The sequence below is a fragment of the Mercenaria mercenaria genome, chromosome 17 (genome assembly GCF_021730395.1).
Source record: "Mercenaria mercenaria strain notata chromosome 17, MADL_Memer_1, whole genome shotgun sequence".
Lineage (NCBI taxonomy): Eukaryota > Metazoa > Mollusca > Bivalvia > Venerida > Veneridae > Mercenaria > Mercenaria mercenaria.
In genome coordinates, this window is record NC_069377.1 from 58,295,027 (window position 1) to 58,321,231 (window position 26,205).

General features: G+C 35.6%; 1 protein-coding gene across 3 annotated transcripts in view; it reads right to left on the reverse strand.

Moving 5' to 3' along the window:
* Positions 1 to 17,918: 17,918 nt before the first annotated feature.
* Positions 17,919 to 26,205, reverse strand: part of LOC123536362 (prestin-like) — a 45,306-nt gene continuing 37,019 nt past the window's right edge. For 2 of the 3 annotated variants that reach the window (XM_053528289.1, XM_053528288.1), the window contains one exon: positions 17,919 to 21,802. In XM_053528289.1, coding sequence (XP_053384264.1) covers positions 19,220 to 21,769 — 2,550 coding nt within the window. In that variant the 5' untranslated portion in view covers positions 21,770 to 21,802 and the 3' untranslated portion in view covers positions 17,919 to 19,219. The remainder of the gene's footprint in view (positions 21,803 to 26,205) is intronic. The other variant, XM_053528287.1, reaches the window with a different exon arrangement.

Here is a 26,205-nt window from a genome sequence, read left to right on the forward strand (position 1 = left end):
AATACTATAGATTATTTCCTATCCTATAAAAATGTTTCCCCTAAAACAAAACAGAAAAAGTTCAAAGTGGAACGAATTACGACATATTCATCCATATCCGGATGGTCTACCACAGCAGTCTCTACAAACTGCGATAATAAAGATAATGATATACTGCTTTATTAATCTTTGTATGTTTAGTTTTAAATGACATCCACACTATTTAAGAACAAGCTTTCGATGTTGAAAGAAGAGTGCTTCTCCGGGTGTTACTTCAGACAAGTAACTTGGTGAGTTTCTTACTTGGAAGAAATCTTCACCCCGAACGAAGTTTCTATACTCAAAGCGATAAGGAGCAAGTTACTGAAAATTAGCGACATTCATAGCATAGTACTGGGCCCCTCACTCCTATGGATCGATAACAACTCTGTTTACAAGGCAATAAGCAACACATTATTATTTTGTGTAAGGTGTTTTTATTTTTCTCGATGAACGTGTGGGGAAAACCCTGGCGTTGAAAAAACATGTAGCGTAACGCCTAGCAGCACGTATTTCCTTCATAGAGTGACATCTAATGCATGCTTACGTAGCTTAAGTTACGTACGTAGTTCCTTAATATTTACTTTATCATTTGCTCGCTTGTTAAAAATTTTGTAAACATTTAAGATTGATTTCATGAGGATGAGGAAATATGTTGTTTACTGAATTTTTCACCATAATAAGTACAAACAGTGACCGTTCATTAATTACTTTTTGGGCTTCATGCCAGTGCATTTTTGAGCCGATTTGATGAATAAAACCTACACACGAAGAAAACACTAAACGTTATCAATTCATATGCTGCTACCAGAGAAATAATTTCAAACATGCTTTACAAAATTCTACTACTCCATTCGAAGACAGGGCCAATATTATTTGTATTCAAAGATATATCTAAAGCAATTAATTTGAAAGCAAATAATTTGATTTAACTCTACAATTTTTTCAATTGTTCTGCTGTAAGCTGCAATATCTAGATTAACGTAACAGACCATGTTAACTGCCTATATGTGACAAGAACTTCGATGAAGGATATGAAGCAACAGATTTACCTTTATAGACGACAAGGACTTTATCATTTAACTCTTACCATGCTGGACACGATTTATTCTGTCTTTGCGACCAGTGTAGATCATGATCAACCTGCACATCCGTGCAGTCTGATCATGGTCTGCACTGTTCGCTATTCAGCCAGTGTCTTTTTGGTAAGCACACCTTTTAACAGTTAATGGTACTGTCCAAATTGGGAGATGGACAAGTTCATTATAGAAATTTAGCAGGGTAAGGGTTAAGCGTTTGCGAACACAGTTTTATCCTCTCAGCAATACTCAATATCTATTTCTGGGCTTAGTTTCCGATTTCCGAGGAAAGTGCCTTTCAAATAAGTATTGATCATGACTAAAAGATGACTGAACCCTACCCGTACCAATCACATAAAAAGAAGAATCTATTGTTTTGAATGTTTTCTGTTTTTGCTGTAATGGACACCAATTTTCATTCAGTCAGAGTGAATTGTGCAACGAAATACAAATGAAAATAAAATTGCCTAATGACGTTAAAATTTTATGAGGTTTTTTCTCTCTACATTTCTGTCAATTGATAAAATTTTGCATAGAAACATTGTTCCTGTACGGTGGTATGTTTAGGATATGCATTTTTTTTTTAAGATTAAATTATCTCGTGCGCACAACATCTAATCTCGAGCGCACGACATCTTATCTTGAGCCATCAACATCTTATCTCGTGCGCATGACATCTTATCTCGAGCGATCAACATCTTATCTCGTGCGCACGATATCTTATCTTGAGCGACCAACATCTTATCTCGTGCGCACGACATCTTATCTTGAGCGATCAACATCTTATCCCGTGCGCACGACATCTTATCTCGTGCGCACGACATCTTATCTCGAACGATCAACATCTTATCTCGTGCGCACGACATCTTATCTTGAGCGATCAACATCTTATCTCGTGCGCATGACATCTTATCTCGAGCGATCAACATCTTATCTTGAGCGATCAACATCTTATCTCGTGCGCACGACATCTTATCTTGAGCGATCAACATCTTATCTCGTGCGCACGAGATGTTATCTTGAGCGATCAGCATCTTATCTCGTGCGCACGACATCTTATCTTGAGCCATCAACATCTTATCTCGTGCGCACGACATATTATCTCGAAAGATCAACATCTTATCTCGAGCGATCACCATCTTATCTCGTGCGCACGACATCTTATCTCGAAAGATCAACATCTTATCTCGTGCGCACGACATCTTATCTCGAGCGATCACCATCTTATCTCGTGCGCACGACATATTATCTCGAGCGATCAACATCTTATCTCGAGCGATCAACATCTTATCTCGTGCGCACGACATCTTATCTCGAGCGATCAACATCTTATTTTGAGCGATCAACATCTTATCTCGTGCGCGCGACATTTATCTCGAGCGATCAACATCTTATCTCGTGCGCAAGACATCTTATCTTGAGCGATCAACATCTTATCTCGTGCACACGACATCTTATCTCGAGCGATCAACATCTTATCTTGAGCGATCAACATCTTATCTCGTGCGCACGACATCTTATCTTGGGCGATCAACATCTTATCTCGTGCGCACGACATCTTATCTCGAGCGATCAACATCTTATCTCGTGCGCACGACATCTTATCTTGAGCGATCAACATCTTATGTCGCGCGCACGATATCTTATCAATATATTTGAAGGCCCTTTGTGTGAATTCAGAGCATTAGTAAAAACATACGACTGTGACCGTTTTTGTGTTTGTTTCGATTATACTTATAAACGTTTCACGTGTTTGCAGGGTTATAATTTAAATACGCAAATTGATAAAAGAAAAAGGCAGCAAAAATTCAGTGATGACGCATAGAAATAAATTTAAGACCTTGACAAAAAAATAAAAGTTTAGTATGTAGGCTTCGCCCATATATTAAAGAATTTCCTAGTTTTCCCTTAATTCATACATGCAATTTTATAACTTTTCTGCGGGAATTTATCAGTCGAACTGCAATTTGTTGCTATTCTAACATGCAGAAAACATCATTCTAGCATAAAACTGTTGTTATTGTTTCTTTTCGGGGGTGTTTTAACAGGACAGAAAACGTGTGTTAACAGAGAGATTCTCGCGCTCACGTGCTGCTATAACACCTTTTTATATATGCGCGTTCCGCTGCAAAGCGTAAACGTCTTACGGCCCCAAAACGGATTATTTAAAATGAAATGACGTCAACGTGAAAAAACAACGTAGACTTTATCGCGCATTTCATGGAAATCAATGGCGTTGAGGGGCAATATTTTCAATTACCTGGTTTTTTCGCGTTTTATGCTAGAATAGCGTTAGCGCATGATCTTTTCGTGTTATAACATCTTCAGAATCCCTCGGGAATTGTTGGTACCCTCGCCCTTACGAGCTCGGGTAAAACCAATCCCTCGGGATTCTGCAGATGTTATAACACGAAAAAACATGCGTTATATCTACATTGGTTATGTTCATTTAATTTTGAAGATAGGATGACCAATTATGTGCACTGCTCTCCCAAATGATGTGAAAAACATGTACATGTACTTATGGGAAGTTTAAATAACGTCGGAATAGGCGGGAACCTAATTATCAACTTGTCTGTGTGTTTTACTGATGACCTAAATACACACACAAAGGACCTAAATATATATAGTAAGATGTCGTGCGCTCGAGATAAGATGTTGATCGCTCAAGATAAGATGTCGTTCGCACGAGATAAGATGTTGATCGCTCGAGATAAGATGTCGTGCGCACGAGATAAGATGTTGATCGCTCAAGATAAGATGTCGTGCGCACGAGATAAGATATTGATCGTTCAAGTTAAGATGTCGTGCGCACGAGATAAGATGTTGATCGCTCGAGATAAGATGTTGATCGCTCAAGATAAGATGTCGTGCGCATGAGATAAGATGTTGATCGCTCGAGATAAGATGTTGATTGTTCAAGAAAAGATGACGTGCGCACGAGATAAGATATTGATCGCTCAAGATAAGATGTTGATCGCTCAAGATAAGATGTCGTGCGCACGAGATAAGATGTTGATCGCTCAAGATAAGATGTCGTGCGCACGAGATAATTTAATTTTTAAAAATTAATTGCATATCCTAAACATACCACCGTACTCCTGTGCTAAGTAAGTTATCATAATCAAGTGAAAACTGAAATGAAAATGTATTGCCCTAAATGGCTGACAATTACAAAAGAACCTGACAAAATATCCGTTCAAAGTATTTTACGAAACTTTTAAAACTTAGCAAGACATAAAAAAAGTGTTGTTTTTTTTCCACCCTCGGAGTCATTTTGATCGTGGTTCTGCCAGTATTGTATATGTGATTTAAAGAGAAATACAGAAAATAAAATTCTTGTTGCAGACATATTATATCAAGGAGTAAATATCCAGTACTCTCAATTATTTTGACTACTTTTGTTAAAGTGAATAAATTCTGAAGGTAGGTAATTAGGCTAATAAACGGTCTCTTGATGGCACAAGGTGAAGTACATGTATAAGCAAAAGTAAAAATATCTTTGTCATTTTGTTAATTGTATTGTTTCAAAAAAAGGTGAATGAATAACTGAGAAGATGCATGTACATTGTATGCTATTAACTTGCTAATGCAAAGTTAAAATTAAAATAACGTCCCTGATGTATTGATGCTCTGATATATATAGTTAGGTCCATACGCAGCATAAGGTCGTATTTTGCCGGCCCTTAATTCTCTCCGGAAATTCGACAGTAATGTATTGAGCTGTAGGGACATTTTTGTGACCACATTTCATGCATCATTGTGTAAACCTTGCCGATAATGACATAAAGTTGATGAAACGTAAAAATACAAACGTATTGCTTCAAATACTGTTGTAAAAGGATTCAAAAGAAAGATATCAAAACATAGAAAGTGTAATTAACTAGAAATTCACATTTGATTTGAGCGGAAAACACAGTTACCAGAATACAATGTTTTGTAAATAAAGACAAATGTCATTACATGGTTTATTTCATTCACGTTTTGTACAAGATGATAAACATTTTTTTTTTACATTTCCTGGTATATTGTCTTCAAAACGACGACATTACTGTTCAAGGCCAGCAGAGACTGAGTTGCACTGATACTTGTAATCTAGTCTGTTTCATACAGCTCTTGGTGATATTTCTCTTTTTACTATGCCTTCAGCATACATGAAGGCATTGAGTAAGTCTTTTTGTACATGGTTCTCTTGGTATACGCATATTCGCATTTACATTCCTGTGTTTAACATACGATGCCTTTTTCCCCATTGTGTACGTTAGGAAATCCCCTGTTGATGACAATTTTTGTATACTCTGCCCTGCAACACTGGAATGTTAGTGGATAGAGTTAGGCTTGGTGTGTACCTTTAATTGGTTGTGCTTTGCTGGCGATGTTTCATCCTGTTCCTGTACTTTTAAGCCGTACAGTATGTTTGTGGAATGTTGGTGGTTTCTTTCCTCTAGTAGGTGCTCGTTCATGCCGGTCATAATGTTTCATCAAACTGTTTTCAATACACATAAAAGGAAGCAAAAAATGTCAAAATATAGAATAAAATACTTTAAATGCACTAAAGAGATTAATTTCGAAATAAATCACTTCTTGTATTTGTTTACGTTACTGACCAGTCAGAACGGACTAAACATTACCTTATTCTCAGGAATACGATTACCTTATTCTCAGTACGTTCCTTGTACTTTTTTGAATTGGTGGTCTCTGGCCTAACGTAGCACCGCCGAACGTCCCCATATTAAACTCCGGCCCGCCAAACGTCGTTCTTTCAGAGAAAGAAGATATTCCGCTTGCTATTCTTGCTTTAATCGTTTTATGTAGGTAATACTGTACATATAGTCAATTATTTACAAATAATCAGTTATTCATTTGGTAGGACAATCACATTCATTTGAAATCTAGAAAGAGTTCAATATTGCCCTAACTAAAATAAATGAAATATGGTTACAAAAGTGGACTAATGGCGGTATATTAGGGAGAATAGAGTGCAGTACCAGATAAGGACTCTGTAATGCTCAGTCAGATTCATTTTCGACTAGATATGACAATATTTATACTTATCACCATTTATAGTAAAACTGGTCCTAATCTTTGGAATTAAAATGTATATCTAATAATCAAGTGGTCATACCCACTGCATTTTTCTTCAAGAACATGCTATAAGACGGCCTTGTTCAAGAATCATTCATAGATGCGTGTGCCACTTTTTGGGGCTGTTTATACTTAGTAGTTGTTTGAAGATATGAGACTAAATATGATTGAAATCGCCACATTACAAGAGGAACACGTATCAAATGCTTCCGTGTGTGAAAAACAAAACATTTTGTTATTAAACTGCATGTATTTATTCACAGGTCGACTGCTACCTTCCTAAGCTTAACGGATATTTAAGTGATATAGATATTTAAGACTATATAATTAGGCCGGTTATAGTAAAACGTATGGTCAAACTAAATCCAACATGAGATATTTAACATGGAATGAGTAGAGTTACACAAGAAAACACACAGAAAAAAAATCCTCAAAAATATCACTACAGGATACTTAGATATGACATCATATTTATTGTGGAAAAATATATTTTCCAATGTCCGTTATCATGCACCGTTTGCTATGTTTTCTCCACTTCCGGGAAGAAGCAAACATTGGAGCTGTCAAATTGTGTGGAACACCAATCTGTTCCATAAATTTCTGGTTATTGTTGAGAAAAATTATTGCCACCCGTATCTACTTCGAGATGCAAAAGGTACCTCTAAGATAGCTAAACGGAAACATTCATCTGACTTTTCTTTTCAACTCAAATGTCTGTTCTGTGGTACAGATACCAAACGAAATGACAAAAAGGCATATGATGTTTTTCAAGTGAAGATATCAACATTTCAGTCAACAATAAAAGATGTATGTAACAGAAATGATGTATGGGGAAGAGACGTTCTCTGTAGACTTGAGTCCGTACATGATCTAACAGCAGTTGGTGCAAGATATCATCAAAAGTGTAGCACATATTTCAGAACATGATGTCAAGTTCCGTTTCAACATCAGACACCTCAAAATAATGTTAAACGTAGTAAAGATAGACCAACAAAAGAATCATCTGAAGAGGCATTTTTGAAAACCATGCATTATTTTGAAAACACTGAAAGTGAACAAATAACTTAAATTAAATGATGAATACTAGTATAATTTTAGATCCCAGGCAAAAGTTTTTGTGAATAAACACTCTTCACTTGATGACATTGAAACAGCTGTAGTAAATCAATCATATGTTTGTACAAAGGTAAAACAAATGAAACATTAAACACATTAAGGTACAGAAAAAATACGAAGGCAACAAGCACATCGGTAGTAAAGATACAGACCATACCTCCTACAGAGGCAGCTACAAAGTAGTGTACTGCCATTAAAGTCAAACATGGATTGGAAGGGAAACAAATCCTCTTGACTGGGGATGTTACAAACGTGGTGATAAACTTGTTCCTTGGCACAGATTGCTCTAATGGGATGGCTGTAGATGTTATAGAAATAGAATGGTGACATTAACTTAACTGACTTTCATCATATTGAGAGAGAGCAATGAAACGTTTTACAAACTCCTGGATTTACAGTTAACACGTTTTAAAGAACTATGTCTTATTACTAAGGACAACAGACTAACTTCATAATAGAGCATAATTTTACAGTATATCGCATCGCAGGTTTTGATGATCTGGGATTCTTTTCCTTAATGATTTTTAATATACTGCTATTGATATTATAACATTTGTAACATTTAGTGCGAGTTTCAAGGAAATAGTTTAAAGATATTGCATGCACATTTTATTGATGGGTGGTCCCGCCCGCTTAGCTCTCTAAGGAGAGCGCCGATCTACGGATCGCGGGATCGTGAATTAGATCCTCGGCGGGCCGTATGTTCTCTGTGAAGATTTGATAAAAGACATTGTGTCTGAAATCATTCATCCTCCACCTCTGATTCATGTGGGGAAGTTGGCAGTTACCTGCGGAGAACAGGTTTGTACTGGTACAGAATCCAGTAACACTGGTTAGGTTAACTGCCCGTCGTTACATAACTGAAATACTATTGGAAAACGGCGTTAAACCCAAGACAAATAAAATTGATGGGTTGGGTAAGTCTTTAGTGTAAATTAATGCATTTATTAGTAAATGTCACAACATAGTTTAGTATCAGCTTTAATTTATATGATATTTCATCTCAATCAATGCCTCCCATTGAAGAAATAAACCAACGTATAGGTTTAAGCTAATGTATGTTACCTAATAAACAAAAAAAAAAATCAACAAAGAAGTGCTAGATTCGAAAAGAACAATGAATTTATCCCACATAAAATATCAAACTCAAACAATAGTTATAGGCCAGAAAAATATAAAAATTTGTTGCATTAACCCAAGATCCTTGAAAAACAAAACGACAGCCTTCTGTGACTTTATTATCTCGAATGATCTAGATCTTATTGCTGTGACTGAGACATGGTTAGGCACCTCCATCGATAAAGCATGTCTAGATGAACTGTTACCTGATGAGTACAAAATCAAGCATGTGCCACGCCCTGGTAGTAGGCGTGGAGGTGGGGTGGCCCTCATTTATAGATCGGTGATAGATGTAAAAGTGGTCTCTTCAACTAGTGACAATACTTTTTCAACATTTGAACATATTGAGTGTAATGTAAGTATCAACAACTACACATTGCTCATGGCCGTTATTTACAGACCTCCTCCATCAAACATAAATGGTCTGAAAACAAATGATTTTCTGGATATCGAGTGGTTAGATTTCTTATCAAAATACGCCGCAGTTGACAAGAATATCATTATAACTGGCGATCTGAATTTTCATTTAGACATTCCTTCTGATCGTGACACCATCAGATTTAACAGTGTGTTACAATCTTGTGGCATGTATCAACATGTGGAAGGGCCCACCCACGTCCACGGTCATACCCTGGGCGTGGTCATCACCAGAGACGTAGATAAAACAGTATCGGCAGTAGTATTGACTGATCCTGGGTTATCAGATAGCTCTGGAAAAATAGCCAAGGGCCATTTCGCGGTAATGTTTAATGCACTTGCCGCGAAACCCTCTCCGGTAAAGAGAACTGTGACATACAGGAAACTCCGTTCGATTGACGTTGAAACTTTCAAAGCTGATATTCTATCATCCGATCTTTTGAATTTGTCACAGAGTACATCAGATGCAGAAACTCTCGTCTCATTATACAACAGTGAATCTTCAGTTTTAATTGACAATCATGCGCCTTTATATTCAAAAACTATCACATTAAGACCATCTTGTCCCTGGTTCTCGGAGGAGCTCCACGACGCCAAACATTTGAAACGTAAACTAGAACGTAACTGGCAGACTTCAGGACTCACCGTTTACCACTTAATGTATAGGAACCAATGTGCAATCGTTAACAAAATGTTAAAAAAGGCAAGAATTGATTATTACTCAGAGAAAATAGAATCAAGTGAACGAGACCAAAAAAACTTGTTCAAAATAACGAAACATTTATTGAACGTTCCAAGTGAAGCTGCACTTCCATCAGGCAAGAACCCAGAAGTACTAGCACAGGAGTTCAGAGATTTCTTCATAGATAAACTAGAAACAATCAAAACTAATATTGCATCCCAGGATCAAAATGAATCAGAAGACGGACGCATATCACTATGTGATACCGCCCGTTTGACTAGTTTCAGTCCAGCAACAGAGGAGGAGGTGAAAGAGCTTGTTCAAAAGTCAGCTAATAAGTCATGTGAATTAGACCCTCTTCTACATGGCTCTTGAAATCTTGTATAAACGAACTTCTCCCAATATTGACGAAAATTGTTAACATCTCTCTAGAAAGTGCAATCGTGCCAGAATCATTTAAAACATCACGAATAAAACCATTGTTAAAAAAGCCAAGTCTTGAACAAAACACACTTAAGAATTACAGACCTGTTTCCAATCTGCCATTCCTCTCAAAAATCCTTGAAAAGTGGTAAACAGAAGAATTGAGGAACATCTGACGAACAATCAATTACATGAAATAAACCAGTCAGCATACAGAAAATTTCATTCAACTGAAACCGCATTGTTAAAAGTTCAGAACGACATTCTCGAATCCCTAGACAAAGGTGACGTCACAGTACTTGTGATGTTGGACCTGTCGGCTGCATTCGACACCATTGATCATAACACCCTTCTTCACAGACTCGCATTTAACTTTGGATTCGCCGATAAACCCTTTGGTAACTAGCATCAGGAGAAAATCCATGAATAAATATTTCATTGATCGTTGTGTGGAGGGCTGTAAATCTTCTAAAGTTTGGTCTACTGTAAAACCTTTCTTAACAAATAAGGGAAATGCAACTCAAAAAGATACTATTTTAAGTGAGGGAGGTAATATAATTACAGACCAGTAAGAAGTATGTAAATTTTTTAATCAGTTCTTTGTAAATGTTGCTCGAAATATTGGAAATGATACAATACCAGTAGATGAAAAACACCTTAGTATAACAGCAATAAAATCAAATAATAATGTTCAGTCAGAACTTTGCTTCCATTCAGTTGAACCTTCTTTTGTAGATAAACAAATAGATAAACTAAGTATAAAAAAGCCACTGGCATTGATGGTATCTCCCCAAAGTTGCTTAAGTTATCAAAGCAAACTGTCTCATGCCATATAACCTCTATGGTAAATAAGTCCTTTGAAACATCAACATTCCCAGATAATTTAAAAATAGCACAAGTGACACCTTTACATAAGAAAAAGAGTACTTTAGACAAAGGAAATTATCGTCCAGTCAGTATACTATATACCTGCTATATCAAAAATCTTTGAAAGAGCAATAAATACACAGTTATCTCAGTTTTTTGACCAACATTTCAATACTTATCTCTCAGCATTTAGATCAGGTTATGGCTGTCAGACAACCCTACTCAGGCTAATTGAGGACTGGAAACAAGCACATGATGATAATAGATATATAGCATCAGTTCTAATGGACCTTTCCAAAGCATTCAACTGTTTACCACATGATTTACTTATTCTTAAACTAAAAAGCTATGGTGTATCTGGTAATTCTTTGAACTTGATTGTTAGCTATCTAAGTGAACGTAAACAGTGTATCAAATTAGGTCAGGTCAAAAATGATTTTCAAGAAATATATAAAGGGGTTCCTCAAGGCTCAATATTAGGTCCTGTGCTTTTTAATATCTTCCTTAACGACATATTTCATTTTGTTCAAGATAGTCAACTTTATAATTATGCTGATGATAATATGTTATCCTTTGCAAATCATGACCTAGACACAGTTAAATCCACCTTAGAGCGTGACAGCTCATCTTTGATAAAATGGTTTTCAAATAATAAAATGCAAGCCAATCCAGACAAATTTCAGGCAGTAGCTATAGGACCTAAAACTAAGAAATGTAATATTATTTTCGATTTGGCTGGAAATAAAATAAACTGTGATGATGAAGTAAATCTGTTAGGTGTTACTATTGATTTTAGGTTAAACTTTGAGACTCATATTTCAAATATTTGTAAGAAAGCTTCCAGACAATTAAATGTTTTAAAACGTATTGGTAGGCATCTATGCAAATTAGGGAAACTAAATATATATTATTCTTTCATTCTATCAAATTTCAACTTTTGTCCTTTAACATGGCATTTCTGTGGGGAAGTAAATACCAAAAAGATAGAAAACATTCAGAAAAGGGCCTTAAGATTCATCTACAACGACTATCATTCAGATTACGAAGAGCTATTAAGTAAATCCCAACTCCCAACTTTAAAAATTAGACGTCTAAGATATATGGCTATAGAAACTTTAAAGATTATTAACAAGCAGTCACCATCTTATCTTCATGATTTAGTTAAAATAAAAAGTAATTCTTATTCTTTTAGATATACTAACACTGCTGAAATTCCACAGGTAAGAAGCACGGTCTCAAATCTTTCCGTTCCGCGGCACCCAGACTCTGGAACTCATTACCCCAACATTTGAGAGATGTTACGGGGCTAAATCAGTTCCGGAGTCTGATTAGCTCGTGGGACGGGCAGAATTGTAGATGCTCGTGTTGCTCTAATTAAATTATATTTGTTATTTTTCAGTTCTTGCTTTTCCCGCCCTCTGCAAACCAATATGGTTTTGTTCTTGTTTTTCCTAGTGTGCTTAATATTATGCGTGTGCTGTTTGCTTTGTTCTTGTTGCTCTCATATAATTTCTATTATGTACACTATTGCTTTTTCCGCCCTCTGTCAAACATGTTGTGTTTAGTTTATTCAGTATTATTAATGTGCTGATTGCTTGTACTTAATTATGCACGTTTTAGTTGCTCAGTGTTTGGTTTTATTTTTGGTCTGTAACATGTTTGTCTGCTCTTAAGTAGTCCTTAAGTTTCTTTTAAAGTTTCTTTTACTGACTTCTGAAATACAGCTGTTAATTAGTCCATAACAATTCTGATTTGATTTGGTAAATGTCTTAAACCATTTTCTAAAAACGCATTAGTGTTCTTTTTCAGTTCAGTGTTTTACCATCTTTTGCCTTTAACTAGTTTTTAGGCCTAGGTCAAGATTAACAGATGTATTTCAGGTTTAACCAATTTGTATGTATAACTCATGTACTATTTATAAACCTGATTTGCTAATTGTTGTAACTCTTTTAATAGGTACATTTTTATTATGTTATTAAATATACTATTGTTATTTATGTCGGTCAATAGCTATACATAGCTAATGTTGTCTGTATATTAACACCGACTTTAAATAAAATTTGTATCTTGTATCTTGTATCTTGTATCTTGTATCTTCAGTGGATGGCATCATATCTAACAGACCGCTACCGAACAGTATGCATCGATGGCAAACTCTCTGAACCAGTCCTTATGAAAGTCAGTGTTCCTCAAGGATCTGTTCTAGGCCCAAAATTCTACACGATGTACACAAAGCCGGTCGGGTCCATCTGTAGAAACCACGGTCTAAACCACCACTTTTATGCAGATGACTCCCAACTCTGTCTATCGTTTAAACCAGTTGACCAAGCATCAAAGGCAGCCACAATCACACGAGTTGAAAAATGCCTGAAAGAAATCATCTCATGGATGAATTCAAACATGTTAAATTTGAATGCAGACAAAACTGAAGTAATTCTTTTTTCGAGTCAAAAGCACTCCAGACACGTTGAAAATCTAGAACTGAAAGTTGGTAAATCGAGCATAAGACTATCAAAAACTGTTTGAAACCTTGGTGCTACGCTTGATTCGAACATGCACATGGGCCATCATGTTAATTCTGTGACTCGAACATGCTACGGCCAAATACGACACATTGGTCATATTCGACCATATTTGACAACTGAAGCCACAAAAAACCTTATAAACTCGCTTGTGACCTCACAATTAGATAACTGCAATGCTCTTTTGTACGGCGTGCCAAAATCAACAACGAGCAAACTGCAAAATGTTCAAAACACAGCTACACGTCTTATTACGAAAACAACCCGTTTTGAACATATAACACCAGTCCTTAAAGATCTTCATTGGCTTCAAATACAAGATAGAATCAAATACAAAATTCTCATTCAAACATTCAAGGCCTTTCATGGGCAGTCGCCGGTGTATATGAGAGACTTACTGGAGGTGTACGTGCCAACTAGAAACCTGAGGTCAGCAAGTGCAGCAACAACCCTTGTGCCACAAAAAAGTCGACTGGTTACCTACGGGGATAGAAGTTTCGGCGTTGCCGCCGCAAAACTATGGAACTCTCTCCCTGACAATCTCAGAAAAGATTCATCACTTAATTCATTCAAAAGATCTCTCAAAACACACCTTTTCAAAATTTTCTACAACACATAGATACCAACTGTGACTGTTTCTACCCATAATAAATATGCCATTGTTATTTTTGTAATACAGAACTACGGCAAGTCATTCGTAGCTGACGAAGATTTCTTAACTGTACAATTCATCATGTAATTAACTAAATTGACAATTCATCTTTTATTTCATCATGTCACATTTTAGTTTCACTTGAAGTGCGTGGTATTTCTATCTAATACAGTATATGATGGCACCGTTTACCGGGAGGTTGAACCACTATATGCAGCCCGTCTGGGCGTACTATGTGTTTAAAGCACTGGTATTGGCAATAGGGGTAAAGCGACCTCAAGGGGAGGGGTGCGGTCATGGCTGTTTGTTACAATAAGGCGGTAAATATTATCATTGTTCATTTATGATATTGTTGTAATGACTATTATTTTCTATTATTATGTACAATGCCATTTATAAAAAAGGCGTTTAATCAAATTGTTTGGTTTCAGTTTTGTGATTACATATGTCATGTTTTGTTATTTTCCTACATATCTGCGATATGTCACATGTTTAATTGTAAAGCGCCTTTGAACGTATATTCCATATGAAACGGGCGCTCAACAAATCTGGTATAATAATAATAATAAATGAACTCTTCATTCGTCTGAATCATTCAATTTAAGTGAGAGTGCCCTTCATAATCTCAATCTTTTTAGATTTTCCAAAGGGAATTGTTTTGAGGACCTATTTTCTAAAATGCTCTAATATCTAAAGATTATAAAACAATAAAAATATTTGATGTTGGAATTTGTTTAACCTTTTGACATAATCTGTGGTAATATGACCGGCCTAAATAGATAGAATGAAAGAATATGTAGTGAGTATGTTGGGAAAAGGGGATGGGTTTGAATTTTTTATAGACGTACTTATTTCCATATTTAGATGCACGCATTTTAATCTAACAACGCTTGTTTCTGTAATACTGCAGACAGTCCAGTAAAGTAACTATTATTATACTTAAAGCAATTAAAAACTACAAATGTAATTTTTTGTTTATCCCAACCAATTTATGACACTGTATGATTTTATTAGTAACAGACTCAACAGTGTACTCTACATGTTAAGAGTGTTCTGGTTTAAGTGATGATATTTCAGTGAAAGTAAATCTCATTCCATCTCCATATTCGTGTTTTCTGTCACTGTGATAGGTATTGCATTGAAGCAGGTTTTTTTTGCTACACCCTGTCACTCAAAATTAGAAGATAAATAGTTTTTGAATAATTGATACTATGTTTGATATGAATGTCTTGAGTATGTACCTGTAAAGATATACTTTGAATTTGAAAAATATGCTTTTCGTCTATTTAACGTCAATATTTTAATTACACTTAATATAGATATTATATATACAAGCCTGTATCATTTAAAAATGTGAAGTTGTGTGTCTTAGTGAGAAAAACAGGCTTATTTTGAAGGTTACTGTATTGAAATATTGCAGCAGCCATTTTGAAATTCAAGAATTATCCAACATATTGAATTTTAATAGGGGACATATAAGCTTTTATAATAGCATAGCTTTTCAAAATACGTTCGTAAAAGAAAAAAAAGCAATAGGATACATTTCACCACAAAGCAGAACTGACTTATCAAACTAGTATTGTAATCCAACCAACTCTAGTTATATCAATTAGCAGTAGAAAAGTTATCAGGGTTGTTTATTAAAAAATATGCTGTCATTAAAAGAAGGCTTGTTGACACAAAAGGTTGAAATATACCACCAACCGAATTTTTGATTAATTAATTAATTAATGGACATTCTTGATCCGTATGTTTGGTTTCACCGAAAAGCGAACCAACGTTTCCAAAATTTTAAAAATAAGAGAAAACAAAACAGGGATTCTTATACAGAGTATCCTAACTTGCCCACAATAGTTTTTCCGTTATTAGAATGCATAAATATTCCACCGTTAGTACACAGATCTCAAGGTACATTTTTAATTACTTAAATAAAGCTGAATTTTATAATGACAATATATGTCAGCAAAAAGTCAAATCAGTTGACAGGTAAACTCAACTTGGATTTCTATTTTAGTCCAAAGAATGTAATAAACGAGATAATTTGAATTACAAATTCTGTAGTTCAGTACAAGGAAACAGTTTAAGCTGCGAGTGCAGCAGGTTTTAATTACAAAACTGCAAGGATAAGCACATCTTATGTAATAAAAACTGCACTCAACAAAGATTTGAAATATTCTTATTTCACCACCTTTTATATCTGACTGGTACGATTGTTTTTGCTTGTCTGTTGGACTATTTATACACCCTAAGTACCTGTTTTCTTTCATTATAAACAAAGGGTTGACAATGCTGTATGCGACGATTTACAGCGCTGGGATATCCCGACCATATGATCGAAACATTGAAATGTGACATTGCCTTTCAGTCGGGCTATTCGGTATGTCCTGCAGGTGTACCCAATTAATGTTCGCGTAATTTACCCGCATGAAGCGAGCTTATAAGGCTGATCACTACAAAATAAAATGTTTGCATACGCTTGTCTGATGTGTTCCAAATCCACCACCCCGCAATAGCAACGGCTTAAACGGTTACCAATATTTACATTCACTTTATAGAAAGAAAATAATGTAAGTTTATGTTTGTATAGAGAACATTGACACGACGGCACTATCCGCGATATTGAACGTTCGACCTTACATTGTTAACAATAATTACACAATCATACACATTGGCATCGTTCAAAACAATCTTTGGAAATCGGCAATCAAATTTCAAAAAATAATGTATGAATGCTAAAACTCATTTCTCACGGTAAAGTTCAGAATTGAATCAACACGGCTATGCCATTTTTCCTTGGATGAAAGGATATTTTAAACTAAAATAAAGGCCTGTAATGTTACCGGAAGGCAAGTTGAAGTTTAACGCGGATGTGTCTTTTTGGCTGTTCTATATATTCCCTAAAGGATCGATAGCCGAAGATTTATTCTATGATTTTTTTATTTATGAAAACGACCTCATATTTTGATAGTAAGCTAATATGTAAAATGTAATCATAAGGTCTTAATATTATTTATTGCGTGTTTTATGGGATAAAACGCACCATTACTTTTTGCAAATCATCCTAGAATCGCTAGCACGTTTCGCTGGAAGACCTCATGTATTTTATACGTACATCCGTATAAACGCAAACTAAGTTCTGTTTAAGTTGGTTCTGTTGGGTGTTAAGGGTTTGGCACACTCAAGTCTTCATCTTATAATACCGTCAAGTGTAAAACAATTTATTTTGCACGGGTAAAACATTGTTCAGAAATTATCATGTGAAGCAGTTATACCAAGCAGGTGGTTTGTTGAAAACCGTTTCTTTAACCTTTACACTGCTAAATTTCTAAAATGGACTGGTTTCAAATGATAATCTTATAGATATAATTACCTTCTAAACCACTGTCTTACTTTCCGTGTAGTAACTAGTACTTCGACAGTTCTTGGGTCAGGAAACATGGAATCTGTTCAAGTTTCACTTAAGCAGATCCCACGAGAGGTTTTGCACATTTCACTACCTCATAAACATTCTATACTCAACTAACGGAAGTAGTCGATGAAGACATATTCTAGAATAATTAATTCGCTCGGGGACAATCTATTAATAAAAATCTCAGTATATAGTCCTTTTTTTTTATTTTTAGTAACTAAATTATATCATTATACCATAATTAATGGAGTTTTACCATAATTTATGTCATTTTACCATACGTTTCACACAGTGAATGTAACAATTTGTGTTAATACTAAGTTGGCAATTCATCTTCTTAAAATTCCACAGTACAAGTGATTTATAAGTTTGCTATTGCTACTGCATAATTATGACTCGGGTGTATCCTGCTTAGATGTTTGTCAATACCACACCACGTTACAATCGCGCTTATTTATTTTCACAAAAAGGAAAGGACATGAACCTGCTCTAAATATGGAGAGAAAAAACAACAGAACTATGTTAGGAATAAAGATTATCACCCTTTTTACTAGAAAATGAAAAAGTAGAATACTTCGAAACCGGTCGGTCTAAATAAATAAATAGTTAAACTTTTTCCGGTGTTTGACTTGTGGTCCTTCTATCTTTTTATATTTATAGTATAGAAAATGACTTTAAATAATCAAATAAATTTCAAGAAAGATTTAACTTTAATGATTAAATAATGAGACATTTTAGTCATTGAAACCAATATAATGTTCTTTGATATCAAAAAAATAGCAAAAAAAAAAACAGCTAATGGAGACTGACTTGAAATACAAGTGTCGTTCAGAGACGATCTCTGATCCCTGTTTAACTTCTTTTGATCAGTTTGTATTTACATAGTTATCAAAACAAAAGTCTACAATGAACATCAAATTAAATGCATTTCAGAACATAGTCTCACTATCAAAAAGTCGTTTCAGTCATTATGTTCATAGTATACCATTTTTCGTTAACTGTATATTTTGAATGTATGCTTACATACTATTTAAAATGATATATTTTGACAAACGATACATTGTATATTGTGAAAACTCGACAATTTGGTTTTGTTGACAATCAATACCTGGCAATAGTACGACAATGAAAATGTCATGATAGTGAAAGTGCTCTCACTTTTATATTTTTATATACAATACTTACAAACAATGGTAAAATGATCATAAACGTGCAAACACTATTATTGGAATATAACGCAATGGGATAATTTTAAAATATTGTGTTTCATCTATACTTACAGAAATCTTACGTCAGTAAAGTAAAATGTTCATTAAATAAAGGTAGTTAAAAGTAGTAATAAAATTGTACCAACAGCACCCTTTTTTACATATTCTTCGAAGACACATCCGTGAATTACTGGATTAAATATAACTATTATAATCTATATAAATGCTGCTACATAGTATCATAAATTTGCAGAAAATGATATAAAAATTTCCGTTATCAAATACGTTTATTTAGTTATTCATTTTTCAAGGTTCTAGCTACTCTATAAAACAGAAAGAAACAAACATTAAATGTAATGCAATTAAAGTGCCTCAATCAAAATAATCGACGTATAAATTAAAAAGACAGTGCAGAAAAGCATGTTAAGGAGAGAAAAAACGAATGTGCTAAAACCCGACATTACAGAGAAAAAAACACTTTACAAAAATACAAAGGTTTTTCTGGTAGTACAAAAATGCATACTATAATACCTTGAGTAGATTTGTTCTATAGAGATACTGGTTATTTACAGTTTATACACAATATACAAGGATAAATATCACCAATACAATTCTTTTCCGTTTATCCGAGGTTTGTGACATATTTATCTTCAGCTGCTTCCTCTATAGTGAAGTCTTCGAGGCCTTCCTCTGGGATAGGTACGACCATTTCAAGTTTTGCAACTGCTATTGCATCAAGAATGTCAACAAATATATTGTCTTTTGGAATTGTGTCAAATACACCAGCAAAATGCATGGTTTGCCGAACGTCATACGATACGTTTGCAAGAAAGACTTTGATATTAACGTGCGCATATTCTTTGAAAATATGAGATATAACGTTGGCACCGGAAATGTCCATGTAATTCACTGTTGAAAAATCGATGATAACATGATGTATTCTGCGCAAGCGCCGAATTTTCTCATCAGTAACAACTTCCTGTCCATCTTCCGGGTCAATCGATTCATCTAGCGAGCCGATTGTTGTAATTGTCGCGATACTCATGTTTCTGCGGTACAGATTATACTCAAGTGGGATGTCAAGAGTATTTAACTGGTCTTCTTTGTTCGTGTACACCGGGTTATCTATTCCGACAAGTGAGCCTTTACGTGATCCATTCGAAGCAACCGATGAAGTACTTTCAAGTCGCATAAAATCTTTTCCGTTGGTAACGGTGGAAGGGCCAGTTGCTGTACCATTGGTTTTAGCATTATCATCATTTACAGTTATACCTGGAATGTCTATACTTATTTCTGGCTTATACATGTAGCTTTCTCCGTCAACAGGATTCTTTCGTGACTTTTCTTCTTTCGCTTTAATCCTTTCTTGCTTTTTAATGAATTTCAAAATCTTGCGTGGATTAACTGTAGCCCTATATAAAGCCATTCGGAAGATTTCTGTATTAGCAAAAAACAAGTTTGAGTGGAATCTGTACACCTTAATGCCAGATACTTCAATGGAGTCTGTGTATCGTTTATGCTCAACGACGGTGACATCCTTCATGGTTCTTCCAAGGCGATAGCCTCTTGCAAACTGAGCTTGGAATACCACAGTAATTAGTGACACAACAACTCCAATGCCTAGTCCAAAATCGATGTCGAGGAAGACAACACTGAATAAGGTAAAGAACCAGATAACGAAATCGATTTTGTTGACATGCCAGAATTTCACACAGTCCTTCAGTTGTATAAAAAGTCCTTTCAAAGAGATAAAAATGATGGCTGCAAGAGCTGATTTAGGCAGTGGCTCGAACAGTGTGCTCATGACTAGAATCAGGAGTATTATCAGAGCCGTCGAAAAGACGCCGCATATTGTTGTCTTCGTGTTCATTGCGCTGGCAACCATTGATCTCGGTGGAGCTACTGCTGATGGAAAACAGCGGAGGAATGATGAAGCGAAATTACACATTCCGTAGGCGATAAGTTCTTGACTATCATCCACTTCATAGTTATGTCTCTTTGCACAGATCTTGGCCATGGCAATGGTATTGGCAAATATTAAAATAGCCAAAACAAAACAGTCGACGATATACGTTTCAACTCCATCAAAACTTGGCATTACTGGTGGTGGGATAGTATTCGGAATGCTGCTCACGACATCTACGTTGAAATTCTCGGCGAGTTTTGCAACATAAGAAACAACTGTTGCAACAATTACAACAAGGAGCTCAATTGGTATCGGTATCGGTATTTTTCCTTTCAATTTTTCGTTGAGATAATCCTTTACGAACAAAATAGCAATCATTGCTAACAAAGCTATTATCAATGCAGCTACATTCGCGGCGGTTATTGCCTCAAATATCGCTGTATACGTCTTGATGATTTTGAAGACGCCACTGAATCGTGGAACTTTTAAGCCGAGGATCGCAGGAATCTGACTAGTTGCAATGTGAACACCCGCACCTGAAGTAAATGCACTGAAGAAAGAATCCGATAGATAGGCAGTAATGAACCCGAGTTTCAAAAATCCCATCACCATGAGAATTACTCCTGTGAAAAAGGCAATTCCCATTGCAGTTTCTTCTTTGAAATCCATGAATTCAGGAATGTCTTCCCATATAAAGGTCTGGTTACCAGTCACATTTGCCATGAGATGAGGATTTGCTTCCTTGAAAACGTCCGCTTGACGATCCACTACAGCGGCCGTAACGATACAGATAACAGCGCTGGTTCCCATGGAGACGTGAGCAGAGGTTCCGAACAAAACGTACAAGATTACTGGCCAAACTGATGTGTATAACCCATTTTCTATTTTAACAGAGGTAAGCAAGCCGAATGCCAAAGCTTGTGGAATATGCAATATTCCAATCGTTACACCTGCCAGGATATCTGTCACTAAATAATCTTTGATGTTATAGTACCGCATCACCTTAATGATGGGAAGATAGGCGGAGAAAAACTTGAACACTTTCTGTCGGGAACAAGTACATTTTGACCGCAGTTTTTCCGCAAAAGTCTTTTTCTCATGATCTTCAGCTTTAAGATGAATCTCATCGAAGGCTGTTTGTGTAAATGGTGCTCTTTTTATCATAACAGCATTTTCGACTAGTGTAGGGGGACAGGAGAAACGACGTCCTTTCTTGGTATAAGCGGCAGAAGCGTCTAGCGATCCAGACCGCATCCCTGCTGACATCCTGGTGGTCACGGAAGTGGCTCGGATCCTTACCTACAACGACATAATTAAATATTTTCATTTACTGCTTCATTACGTTTGTTTTAGACCCTCTGATCAACTTTGTAGGAATTTATGTATGTTTTATCAAGTTCAGAAAATAATCCGAGCTTTGAAAAACCTGTTTATTCTACTAGTATCAGAATAAAAATCTCCAGTTATAAGATCGGACAGATTGTATCAAGTTTTAGAGTGTTGTAACGGCAAGAGAGGTCACTGGCCTGTTAACTATATATTAATGCGCATTGTGAAAAGCGTCTTTCATCTTTAAAAGATAAATGGGCTGCAGCTGGAAGTTGACGGTTTGTTTGTGACGCTGAATGATAAGCAGCTTACATCACAATATAAACACAGCTTTTTACATTTCCCCGATCTCCTTGCCTTGATCTTCATTCGCTTAATAATTCTTTTATTAAAGGAAGTTTAATTTGCTTGTTATATCGGGAGTTACCCTAGACACTTATGTTTTTAAATCGTTACTTACATAATGTTGCTACATTGACCCAAGTAGTATGATATTATATTACCATTGCATTATAATACTAATATATTATATGACTAACCGGCCAGTAGTCAGACGTATTTAACCGAGGGCTGCCAAGCCATTTAATAAGTGTTTTATCACATGACTTCAAAATCTAATTTTCATATTTTTGTTCTAGTTCTTCAAGTTAGCCCGGAAAAAATAAGTGTTGAACTGTACGTATGCTGTTCGGTTAATAGCACAAACTATGGACCGGCGATTCATATGAATCATGTAATAACTTAAGTTATACAATGTATGGATAATTACGAGGTATATATCATCACGGTAAAAAGGATGCGGTTCATCATAACTTCCTATCGTACAAAATGATACACTTTTAGCATAAAATTAATTTGCTGACTGAAACAGCTGAAAACTTCGTTAATGTCCTGCTGACCTTATCTTAGTCTTGCCTTTATCAACTTCAGGCCTGGTCGAATTTAAAGTCAAACTGATTTGAAATGAATATGAGTTGACATCACTGTTTAATGACACAAGTTTATACAAAACAAAATGAGAATATACGTATATAGATTTCATTTAACACCGTTCTATCTCCTGTAACTGCTTCCTTTCAAGTCAATTATTTTTGTTTTAAGTATGACTGGCGACAAAATTTTATTTAAGGTGAAGTAATACCACCTTCAGATTATCAGGATTTCTATCAAATGTTGGTATTGTTTTTCGGACAAGTAGTTACCATAACCTTAAGGGCTGAGACAGATGACGTACGTTTAAACAATACAGAAAGGAAAGTCCAAAGACCATTTTGACAATAAAACCAGGTCACACAAGTCTATGTATATAATTATTTCAACCTTTGATGGAATTATTACCAAATATTTCCTCTTTGCTGGTAAGAAAACATCATATTTGCATATACACCAATAAACTTGAAATAAAATTGACATCTTAACCAGTTGAAAATTCTAAAAATATACTCTAAAGCAGTTCATTTGACAAGTGGAGGTCATCAGACTCCGAATATAATAAACATAATGCATGTTTTGTACTTGTATACTTTTCAAATGTCACTAACATTTTGCTTTTATTTTATTTCTCGTAACAAACCATGATTAGATACATTAAACGAAGGCACAAAAACTATATGAGCCGTGCCGTGGGAAAACCAACATAGTGGCTTTGCGACCAGCATCCGCGCAGTCTGGTCAGGCTCCATGCTGTTCGCTAACGGTTTCTCTAATTGCAGTAGGCTTTAAAAGCGAACAGCATGGATCCTGACCAGACTGCGCTGATGCGCAGGCTGGTCTCGATCCATGCTGGTCGCAAACCCACTATGTTGGTTTTCTCATGGCACGGCTCATATTCACACCAGGTTAGTATGTCAAATGTCAGTTTTAGCGCTTTGGAGTGTCTGTAAGCCATAAATCTGCCTCACATTGTAGCTGGAGGTACAATAGATAACCTGTTTTCTGTAAAACTGTTCGCTGTTAGTTTTCATAATCATATATTAATGACATTTATTTTTTATTTGCTTTAAATGCCAGGAGCGCTTCAGACAAAGTCAAAATATGCTGATTTAAAGTTATTTGAAGGCGAATTACATGGGTGGGCATGAATCCCATCAAGGCGGAGAAATTCTTGAATGTTATAGAGTCGTTTTGAACCAGGTATCATGGCAAATTAGATTCATAACTGGATGCTTTGTAGAAAATCTGAAATTCTCTCTTTCTTGTCAAATTTGGATTTAAATTCCCGTCTAGCATAATGAACGTGACAAAGTGCATTCTTTCCAACAAACAACTTCAGTTATTTCTCATCTTAGTACGCAGAAAATTAATCTGCAAAGTCCTGACGTATTTTGTTGAAAATTGTAAATTTGTTGACACGATATACATTCAGAAATATCCATTTATGTAAATGTTAAGCACAGAACATTGTACCAATTGGAGTACCATATATTGTAAATGAAATAAGCTTTTATGAAGTTATTATGCAGAGATATTATACACTTGAGAAATATATTATTTCAACACATATAACCCTTGCAAAATGTGCTATAGTCTGATAAATACAACCAGACAATTTTAGGAGCCTGCATGCAGATCTATGTCATATTTTCAACATTCAAAAAGTCCACTGTGAAAAGTATAAAAGAAGAAAACATTTAGTAAGTTAATTGCAGTATTTAAAAAAAACCACATAAATAATGCAGTACTGTAAAATCTTTAATTAAATGAACACTACATAGTACATTTATAAAAAGCCGAATTAGATTAATGCTACATCTGTAAAAAAACTTACTCAAATGCAAACTACACTTGTAAACCCCTTAATTAAATGAATACTACATTTATAAAAATCTAAAGTAGATTAATACTACATCTGTAAAAAAACTTAATTATATGAATATATTGTCAATAAGCTTTCATCCTTTTAGACTTCTTTTAATTGTGCGTCATTCGTCGTTACACGTTAACGTTTCGTCGTCGTACGCGCATAAAAATAAAGTTCTTGTTAACACACATTTACTCTCTTATTGTTACACCCGTCTAAGAATAAAACTGTCGTTATTGCTGCTGTCAACTGGTGTCATGCGAGTAATCAAGGTGTGCTGGTGTTGTTAATACACCATTTTCGCTCAACTGTTTGAAGAAAAGCACTCATCCTATCGTCAGTGTCCGCGGAGGCGTCGGCATCCCGATTTGGTTAATTTTTTGTATGTAAGCTGCTATCTCGTTGACCACTAGTGGGAATATTATTATTATTATTATTATACCAGATTTATATAGCGCCCTTTTCATGATCAATTTCACGTTCAAAGTGCTTTACATAGTTCAAATGCAGCCACACAGGGCGCATAATTCATCCTCTACTAGTACAGACACAGAGCGATCTGACCAGAGGGACAGAGTGAGACAAAGCCCCCACGACAGAGAGATCAGAAATCAGATACAGGCTTGTCCGGCTAACTTAGCCTAGCTCGTTGCGAATAGACAGCCTGGTTCTTTGACGTTCCCAGTGTATAGCACTGATACACGCAAGGATTGCCTGGGTTCCTAACCAGTACACCTCTAGAATGTATCGAAATTTCATACTCTTATTCACTGTGACAAACTGACAAGTAATGCACATGTTTCATAACTCTATTTTCCTGTTTTTACAAAATGATGCCCTTCTGTGGACTTAGATTTTTTTGGTAAAGTTTTGGATGTAAGCTGGTACCTCAGTGCTCACATATAAGAATGGATTGAAACTTCACACACTTGTATACTATTTCAAACAAGTCTTAAAGAAAATACTGCTTATTGATATAAATAACTAAAGCGATGGACTTTCATTTACAGAGTGTCCCCTTCTTTGAAAAGTGTAGAACTGGGCTAAGGTAACATAACGTTAAGTGATACTTATTTGTTTAAGTTTCAGTGTTTAGTAGAGTGATGATATTTTATTCTTTAGCTGACAAAGTATTTTTCATTTTTGACAAGGGAAATTAATCTTCAGTACTTAAATATCATTTATTACGCATAATGGACTTATGTAAGTAATAATGTGTGCCTTTGTGAAGAATATTTGAGCCGCGCCATGAGAAAACCAACATAGTGGCTTTGCGACCAGCATGGATCCAGACCAGCCTGCGCATCCGCGCAGTCTGGTCAGGATCCATGCTGTTCGCTAACAGTTTCTCTAATTCCAATAGGCTTTGAAAGCGAACAGCATGGATCCTGACCAGAGTGCGCGGATGCGCAGGCTGGTCTGGATCCATGCTGGTCGCAAAGCCACTAAGTTGGTTTTCTCATGGCGCGACTCATTTAAATCACAGTACACAGTTACTGGTAGTTTCACCCCTTACCTTTTGGGATGGTAATTTTCCAGACTCCATTTTGTTAAATTTATCACTTTATTTCCA